The sequence below is a fragment of the Pseudomyrmex gracilis genome, unplaced genomic scaffold (assembly GCF_002006095.1).
Source record: "Pseudomyrmex gracilis isolate BER0280 unplaced genomic scaffold, ASM200609v1 scaffold_2475, whole genome shotgun sequence".
NCBI classification, from domain to species: Eukaryota; Metazoa; Arthropoda; class Insecta; order Hymenoptera; family Formicidae; genus Pseudomyrmex; species Pseudomyrmex gracilis.
Genome location: NW_018023059.1, coordinates 5,247 through 14,885, shown reverse-complemented (window position 1 = coordinate 14,885; position 9,639 = coordinate 5,247). Strand labels below are relative to the sequence as shown.

At 29.6% G+C, this 9,639-nt stretch overlaps 1 protein-coding gene across 3 annotated transcripts; it reads left to right on the top strand.

Annotated features, from left to right (window-relative positions):
• The first annotated feature begins 4,364 nt into the window (after positions 1–4,364).
• On the top strand, positions 4,365–9,317 carry LOC109862839. Of its 3 annotated transcripts, XR_002251221.1 has the most exons (7): positions 4,365–4,464; positions 6,510–6,546; positions 6,621–7,639; positions 7,871–8,048; positions 8,151–8,551; positions 8,701–8,910; positions 9,058–9,317. XR_002251221.1 is itself a non-coding variant. In XM_020442990.1 (6 exons), the coding sequence occupies exons 3-6, from the start codon at positions 6,684–6,686 to the stop codon at positions 8,858–8,860; spliced, it is 1,695 nt and encodes a 564-aa protein (XP_020298579.1). In that variant the 5' UTR covers positions 4,365–4,464; positions 6,510–6,546; positions 6,621–6,683; the 3' UTR covers positions 8,861–8,936. The 3 variants fall into 3 exon arrangements, 1 of the variants encoding a protein (XP_020298579.1); XR_002251222.1 differs by having other exon boundaries at positions 6,510–7,639; XM_020442990.1 differs by lacking the exon at positions 9,058–9,317 and having other exon boundaries at positions 8,701–8,936.
• The last annotated feature ends 322 nt before the right edge of the window (positions 9,318–9,639 follow it).

The following is a 9,639-nucleotide window of genomic DNA, read 5'->3' as shown; positions in this document are numbered from 1 at the left end:
TTATTATTTTATTAAAAATATTGCAATAAACCTGCAACAATGGATAAAAATATTTCTCTCATTATTATAAATGTGCCAGTAATTTGTTTGTCACATCTAAATCATTGTGTCAATAATTCATTATAAAGCTCCAATACTTGTGTAGTAATTTATTCTGCACCCACGTTACTGAGTCAGTAAATTATCATTGAGTTTAAGTAATGGATCACAGTTCCATCACTCAGCAACCTAGATAACCAAGACTGAGTGATCATATTTTGCAAAGTCTGCAATAACACATTATGCCAGTACAATGTAGCCAGCATTCAAACGTAATCTGTTATTTCAATTAGTGTCGACAGAAAAAAAAAGAATATAAATATGTTATGCCGTGATACAAATATTATTGCATCAATCAAGCAGAACTTGCTCAAAAAATGTAGCAAATTTGAAGCATAACGTGCTATTGTCATTTCATTCTTTATTTATTTCTATATTTTTGCTGTGTTGTTTTCTTACGTATCGTGTCTAATAACATAATTTACTTACTATAATGACACAGCTGAGTGGAATCTGCTGCAAAGTGCTGATTAAATCTGCGTGCATACTGCTGGCATACTGCTATCATTTGGCTATCGGGGTAATATAGGTAATAGACAAAGTAGATATCTTTTAGACATTTAGTTGTTATCCAGCGGACATTTATATTTTTTATACTACATAAAAATTCTAAATTACATTAAATTTTTTATATAATTAAAAGTAATCATGTATGCATAGTAAGTTTTCATAAAATACATGTATACTGATATCTTAAAATGTCCTGTAAATGTCCTGAGCCGTCTTGGGTATTGTCAGGATAGATCTAAGGACGTCTTGTGCTATATGGGTATACATCACATGACGATACGACGTATATATATCCGAGAAATATAATAATGACATAACACAAAGTGTAAATGTCACGGTTTGACGTGTACATATCCGAGAAAACAAATAATTACATAACACAAATTGTGCGGTTTGTGTCGTCATAAAAAAATATCTAGTTTTAATAGACTTAACTATTTGCATACTCCGATGATTTAAAACACATTAAGATAATCGGCTTCTCTGCATATAAAGAATTCGTTATAGTCTTCTTTATATCGAGCTAGTGTTCACATCAAGTGGAATCAGTTTCTTCATACAAGGTAATGTGTCACTTTTATAGAAGTTTATTAATTATAATTTTACTAAACCAAATTGAGTAATGAATTACTAGCCTATCATCCAGTGATATTTTGGCAAATTACTTAGAATTATTGGATAATTACTGAGGACTTATTACTGATGGTGAATTATTGAACACATTAGTGTTAGTGCTTGCATAGAAATTTGTTTGGGATTTATTCGGAAATCAGTTAGACTTTTTCAAAATATATTGGATTCGTAAAAATTTTATATCAATTCCAATTGGAAGTGTAACGCATTGCAATTTAAAATTTAAAAAAAATTTTATCTAGAATCCAAGTGAAATTTCTTACTAAAAGAAAACAAATGGCACATCGTTTTTTGGAAGGGAAATTACTTCGAGATTTCATTCAAATTAATCTTTGGAGGTCCGATTTATTTCGCCAATTGACCGAGAAACTCTGTTGAAAAGGACCAAATCTGAAAAATCTTAAAAATGATAGTGGGATTTGAACTTGAGACTTCCATATTCACAGCCGCCTCACTCAATGTCAGTCCGCGAGATCACTTGTTTCTTAATAAATCGTAATTATTTTTATCTACTTATTCTCAAGCTATCTTACACATTTTATTTTATTTATTTAAATTATTATTTTATTAAAAATATTGCAATAAACCTGCAACAATGGATAAAAATATTTCTCTCATTATTATAAATGTGCCAGTAATTTGTTTGTCACAGCTAAATCATTGAGTCAATAATTCATTATAAAGCTCCGGTACTTGTGTAGTAATTTATTCTGCAGCCACGTTACTGAGTCAGTAAATTATCATTGAGTTTAAGTAATGGATCAAATAGTTCCATCACTCAGCAAATAATTCATTACAAAGTCTCTCAGTGATTCTCTAGTAACTCAGCAAGTAATTCATTACACGGCTAAATTATTGGACCACTAATTAAGCACACATACTACAATTACTAACTACTAAAAATTATTGACACAGTAGTAATTAAATTACTAAAAAGTACTGCGATTTAATAAGTACATTACTAAGCGACAATAATTAATCAAATGATGATGAGTGTAGTTAGCTTCAGATTTTTGTAAAAATAAATAAACTTAAGGCATTGATAATGGTTGTTTGAAGCAAAACACTGATGATGATGTGTATGAAATAGTGTGTTACTGTATGTAAGCAAGCTAATATAAAACGTTTTCGACCTTTGAATTAGGCCTTTTTCAATATAGGTATACAAAATAATAATTTAATGTTAAATTTCGCAAGAATAATACAATAATATAAATAAATAACTTACAAACAAAGTAGTGGTGTTTACCACATGAGTGTGGACATTAATATAAAGTTCTTGAAATGAGGGTTTCTCAATTTATTCAATCCAATCATGACAATGAAAAATATAATGCCCTCAAAATCACTCAGCAGTTTTTTAAAAGTCATCCTACTATCGCTTTTACTAGAGCTGACAAGGGAAATTCTGTAGTTGCTTTAGATAGAGACATTTATACTCGACAAATTGAAGATATGCTTTCTGATATCAACACATACGCTTCTGTTAAAAAGAATTTTGTGAATTTTATTATAACGTCTCTTAAAGACTTGTTAAAAAGATGGAAAACTCGCGAATACAAATCACTGAACTCACTTACAAATACTTAAACATTTCACACACGATACTTCCTAGATCCTACGGTGTTCCAAAGATCCACAAACCTGGCAATCTTTTCAGGATCATTATTTTTACAATTAACAGTCCGCTACACAATCTTGCAATTTTCTTACATAAAATAATTTCAAAAAATCTCGAATCTATTCCAAGCTTGGTTTATAAGAGCTTTCACCTTGCGAGTCGGATCTCCGAAGTAACATTTGATGAATCATTTGAGTTAATCTCTTACGATGTCACGTCATTATTTACTAACATTCCAATTGATCTCGCAATCAAAGGACTAGAAAAAAATGGCATTTGATTAAGCTTAGCACTACTCTACCTAAAGAAAAATTCTTTTCAGCTCTCAATCTTGTTTTTAACTCTACATTTTTCCTTTTTAATGACAAACATTATAAACAGACCTTTGGCGCACCTATGGGCTCTCCTCTCTCTCCGATTCTAGCAGACATAGTCATGCAGGATCTGGAATCATCTACCATTAGTTCTCTATCTTTTATCCCATCTTTACATGTCAAATATGTAGATGACGTAGCTCTTATGGTTCCCCGAGATCAGTTTGATGTCGTTCTAAAACATTATAATTCATATCATTCTCGACTTCAGTTTACTATGGAGGTTGGTTTTGATAGATTCAACTTTCTGGACATTACAATTATAAAGAGCAATAATAGATTAATACATGACTGGTACCATAAGCCAACGTTCTCAGGCAAATATCTTAATTCTTTTTCTAACCATCTTATCTGCCAAAAAAAGAGACACGGTCATGAGTCTCGTCGACAGAGCCTTCTTTTTATCACATCCTCAATTTCATTCTAAGAACTTTGACTTGATTTTTAATATTTTAATTGACAACAATTATCCATGTGACTTCATTTTTGACATTTTTAAACAGAGACTGAAACATAATTTTTTCAAAAATAATGACTTAAGAAGGTTTTTGTTGAATCATGCTCTAAACGAAGTGCCGATTCGTTAGTTTGTGATGCCTTATATAAATAATTTTTCAGAAAAATTTGTAAATATTTTTCCAAAAGAGACTAATACTCGCTTTGCTTTTAACGGTATAGACAAATTGTCTAGATTTATCAATGTTCTAAAGGATTCTCTTCCATTATCTAAACGTCCTTCTGTAGTATATAAAATAAATTGTCGGGATTGTGATGCATCATATGTCGGACAGACCCGCAGAATGATACATTTGAGAATCACTGAACATAAGAACCATATTAAGAGAAATTCCTCCCAAAGATCGGTGATTACTGATCACAGGATTCAATACTCTCATGAATTTGATTGGGATAACGTAAAATTATTAGACAATGAGAGATCTTATAATAAACGTTTGATATCAGAAACATTATACATAAGAAGCTAAAGCCGTAGTCTCAATTTACACAGCAACACTGAAAATCTTGACAGATCCTACTCATCATTCGTTGATAATACATATTAATATGGTGACTTGAGAGTTGATAACGGCTTTGAACCGACACACACTGCCTTCGGTTCTTTCAGTTACTTCGTAACTCGTTAAGTGTAAAGTTGTCAAGTTTGTTTTACTTCAAGAACTTTATATTCATGCCCACACACATGTGATAAACACCACTACTTTGTTTGTAAGTTATTCATTTATATTATTGTATTATTCTTGCGAAATTTAACATTAAATTATTATTTTGTAGACCTATATTGAAAAAAATCTAATTCGAAGGTCAAAAACGTTTTATATTAGCTTGCTTAAATAAAGTAACACACTATTTCATACACATCATCATCAGTATTTTGCTTCAAACAGCCATTATCAATGCCTTAAGTTTATTTATTTTTAATAATTAATCACTACTGCATTAGTAATACTTTTTTGTAAGACCACCCGGTAAAACATTTTTGATAAATATAATCATATATACTTATACACAAATTAAAATTCTTATATAAAAATATTATATCTTTATAATTTATATAAAGATCACTTCAAAATTACAATGTGATCGACAGACGGTCATATTGTGATTTTGAAGTGATCTTTGAATAACAAAAAATATAGTAGTTTTATATAATTTTTTGTATCTAACATACTACTAAAGTTATTTTGTAAGTTGATATTTTTAAAGCCATTCTCTTAAACAAAGATATTCTCCGTGTAATTCTACATAAAATTGTATGGACATATTTGAATTGTGTGTGTGTGTGTGGATAAATTTGCATAATTAGATATAATAATTTTAATTTGTGTATAAGTAATATACCCCGACAGTCAAATGATAGCAGTATGCCAGCAGTATGCACGCAAGTTTAATCAGCATTTTGCAGCAGATTCCACTTAGCTGTGTCATTATAGTGAGTGAATTATGTAGGGTAATTATATATATAATTATATTGTTGCGCTCACGGCAGCGTTTAATCGCGTAACCGCCGAGTTACTGCGCTCCGCGGAAAGAAAAGATAACACCGCGTATAACACATTTAAGTTTTATTAGAGAACGCGTTACAAAAAACCACGGAAAACGTAAAAGAAATCTCGAGAGCCGATGATGGCGGCTCACTCTTCTTTGAACTTCGCCGTCAACAACCCGTTGCTACCCGAACAAAAGCCTCTATATCGATTGATCGTTCGACGAACATCTTATACCGCGTGGACGACACGCGCCGCATCTCGCAACAATATATATCACAACTTCAACGTAATAAATCACTATGATGACACAGCTAAGTGGAATCTGCTGCAAAGTACTGATTACATTTGCGTGCATACTGCTGGCATACTGCTATCATTTGGCTATCGGAATATATATATATATATATATATATATATATATAAATTTTTTACCGGGCATTGAATTAAAAAGCAACTAATAACTAAATAGAGTTATAGTAAGAGTTTAAAATTTGATGACTGTACAACACTTAATACACTACTGCGTTTATTGAAACAAAAACCAAAACTTAAAAAACATCATTATAGTCACATGTTTTATCTTAGATCTTGTCGATAGTGTGTAAGAGATCAAAATAGAATTTCTATGATGAGAGTGATTTTGCAAGAAAGAAACAAGAATATAATACAAACATAAAGATTATGTACAAAACGATTGAAGCAGTTCCACAATTATTAGACACATTTTGTTTTATCAATGAGCGAGCATGATCTATAGTATACGTAATATGTACTATAGATAAATGTACGCATATGAATGAAATGGAAAGCATTCATTACTTATTTCAACAAGATAAACCACACACGCACAATACTCTCACACGCACATGTATGTTTGCCTAGTGTGCTATATTTTCAACACAATGTTGATACTTTTTACGTTACGTCAACAATTTCAACATTAAATAAATTGCTAAGCAAAAAGCAAGATGAATCTTTGTGTAGAAGACTCGTAACTTTTTTAGATTTATAAAATCCATTTTATTAAAATTTATAGGTCGTCAAGAAAGAATATAAACACTTACACTATTGTAGTTTTTTATATTATCTTTGCATCAAAAAATACAAATTGTAAAAATAATACAAAGAAAGTAAACTTGATATCTTTATTTTGAAAAAAATCAATAACCACAAACCACTTATTTTTAAAACTCCCAGAAATTTTTTACATTACCTAAAGAAGAGTTATTCTCTAAAATAAAGATATAAAAAACTTATTTTTAGGGTTGTGGATTGCAGCTTTCTACTACCTGCAATAGCCGTAATTATTTGGACATCTCTTATGGAAGTACAAAATCATCCTTACACACATATTACAATTAATTAATATTACAGAAGTAACATATATCCAAGTTGCAGCAGTCTTCAATTTAATTGACAATTTACCATCGTAACGAGATGCAATCTGAAATATTAAGTGAAACATGTCAAATAGTAATTCGAAAATTCTTAGGAATTGTTTGTTTTTTATTGCTTGCTCCGTTTCTTATCACCAGTTTGATGTTTTTATATATCTACCGTTGTTGGGTAGAAACTGTGCTAAGAATTCAACTTAAAGATAAATTTGCCGGTCTGTTGGAAGGCTCGGATGCTGTTTGGTGCGTCAAAGATACATCTGTACCCTTGATTACTGCCGTACTAATAGTGAAGAAAACCGCAGGAACTACAAATATGACTTTCTTGAAAGATATGAGAAACTTATTCGATCACGTATTTAAAACTGCCCCCAAAAGTTTCGAAAAACTGTTTTACTATAAATATCAAAAGTTTGGTTATGTTTATTGGGAAAAATCAAAAGAATTTAATCCAGAAACCGCAATTAGATGGTTGGAGTGTGAAATCAGTAATTGCGATGGATCTTGCGAGAATGTTCACAGTACAACCTTTCAAGAAAATCTAAGTTTAATATGCAACAGACCGTTGTATGATGATCACAAACCGATGTGGGAAATGCTCATTGGAAGACGTTGTTCCAAATCTTCATCTTATATGAAAAAAGATCCGAGCTTGTCTTCCGAAGACCGCTTCAATACCGATGTAGACGAAATTCCTGTAGTATTTCGCGCTCATCATTCTCTTGGTGATGGTAAAGCTTTATTCAAGTTGCTTAATGTGATTGTCGACGAGAATATCACAAATGAAGTGTCGACAATATTGGAAGAACCCAAGGACAGCACCTTAACAGCTAAAGAAAACTATTTTAAGGAGAAAGAAACTTTTCTAAAAAAACAATTTATATTAAACTTGAAAGAAGTATATAACACAATTAAAGAAATCATAAGAAATGTAATACTTATATTGTTTTCTCTAGAAATTTTTGTCTCTCAAGTTTTTCGTTGTATGGATGGCAAAAGGTCAGTATTTGAATACGTCTATATTTCAATATCCTACAACACATTTAAATAAAATAATATATTTTTAAATATAGTTATATAAATTTTCAATATGCAAAATATGTAATGTTTAAAATCCAAGTTTTACATCTGTACATACTAACTTCATAATACTGATATTTATCAAATCGTATGTCATAATATTTAGATAAAATATTTTAAGATTTATAACATAATGAGTTAATCTTGTAGCTTTCTTCATGGTCGGCCTTTAACAGGTGAGAAACTGATATATTATCGTTTGGAAAACGATATCGATAAATCGCAGCTTTTAACAAAAATTAAAAAAATAAGACAGTGTACAGGAGCAACAGTTAATGACATAATATTAACAGCTTTTGCTGCTGGGATGATTAAATATTATTTACGCGTAAGTATAATCACAATACTAAGTGTCCAAAATGAAGTCTTTATATGTAAAAAATTTCTTTATATGTACAAGTATGAAACAAAGTGTATATCTTTGTTGCAGATGAAGGAATTAATACCTAACGCAATATCGGTCCTCATACCAAGAAGACTCTCTATGTCTGATGACAACTTAGTATTGACCAATGATGTTTCGTTTAATATAGTTAAAAGTTGTTTTGTCAACGCAGATAGAGAAATTTTAACATTACCTACAAACTTTCGGTTTTTTGAACGTCTTCAGAGAACTACAATAATAAATAACAAAATTAGAAATAATTTAGAAGCATCGTTAAACGTTTTCTTAGTTAAATATTTAAGTAGAATGTTGCCGGTGTCAATTATAAAACTTATTGTTGCAATTCACAATCCCATAATGGCATTTAGCAATATAAAAGGAATACAAAAAAAACTTTCTATTCAGAATCATCCTCTAAGCAACATGACGTTTTGGATACCGAACAAGTATAGTATATCATTATTATCTTTTATCTTAACTTACGTGTAAAAAAAATTAGAAATATTCCAGAGATATTAAAACCATTTTTATATATAATATAAGATATATGTACATGTATATATATTTATTCATATATTACAATTTATATTTTTAGAAATACAACCGGGTTGTCCTTAGGTCTAATTACTTACGAAGGCAAATTAAATCTGTCTCTATTTGTTGATAAAGCAGTAATAAGAGATATGAAATTAATCAAAGAAATAATAGACGAGACTATATGTGAAATAGACTCTGCGTATAATGATCTCGCATAACTTTCGGAATCATCGGATTGTTCAGTGAAAACACTTGTGGAAAAAAATAGGTAAATAAAAATCTCAATTAAGTTTTGATAATATTTTACTTTCCTGTGATGCACAAAACAAGTTTATTGCATGTTGATGCACAACAGTTCTATTTTTATTAGTACATATTTAAGTTTAAGACTAAAAAACACTTTTGTATATTGTAGGAATATTCTAAAAAGTGAAAACAATTTTAGTTGTTGGCATACTCTATATCTTTTATGCACGTAGTGTGTACAAATGTATATTTATATAGCAATATCGTGTTTAATTATTTGTGAAAATAAATTTACTAGTATTAATAGTGATTTTTTGTAATGAAAAACAAAGACCTTTATATATCAACGTCGACTAATCTATCTTATGTAATATTTGTAATGTGATACTCATAAATGTAAATAGAAATAGTAAAATTGTTTCCCACATAGCTACGATGATCATATTTTTTTGAAGAAAATAAAGGATAACTTAGAAGTTGTTTTACAATGAAAAAGAGCAGGTTTATTTGTTAGACTAAAATTAAAAAGCTTTAGAATATGTATTATAAAATATAAGTATATATATGTAATATATAGGATTTTAAACAATATATTATTGAAACAATATATAATACTTAAATAGTATTACTTGAAATAATATTATATTATTATAAAAATATTACTTTTTAAAAAAATGTACTTTTGATATTTTTCACAAAAATTAACTTTTTGTAGTATAATATAATACAAAAATCTCGCTCGTAAAATTAA

What these genes read in the sequence shown, in the direction of transcription:
- LOC109862839 (XM_020442990.1), top strand. Translation starts at nt 6,684, where the DNA reads ATGCAATCTGAAATATTAAGTGAAACATGTCAAATAGTAATTCGAAAA. An exon ending in TGATTAAATATTATTTACGC is followed by an intron (nt 8,049 to 8,150) that starts GTAAGTATAATC and finishes TCTTTGTTGCAG; the next exon opens with ATGAAGGAATTAATACCTAA. An exon ending in ACGTTTTGGATACCGAACAA is followed by an intron (nt 8,552 to 8,700) that starts GTATAGTATATC and finishes TTATATTTTTAG; the next exon opens with AAATACAACCGGGTTGTCCT.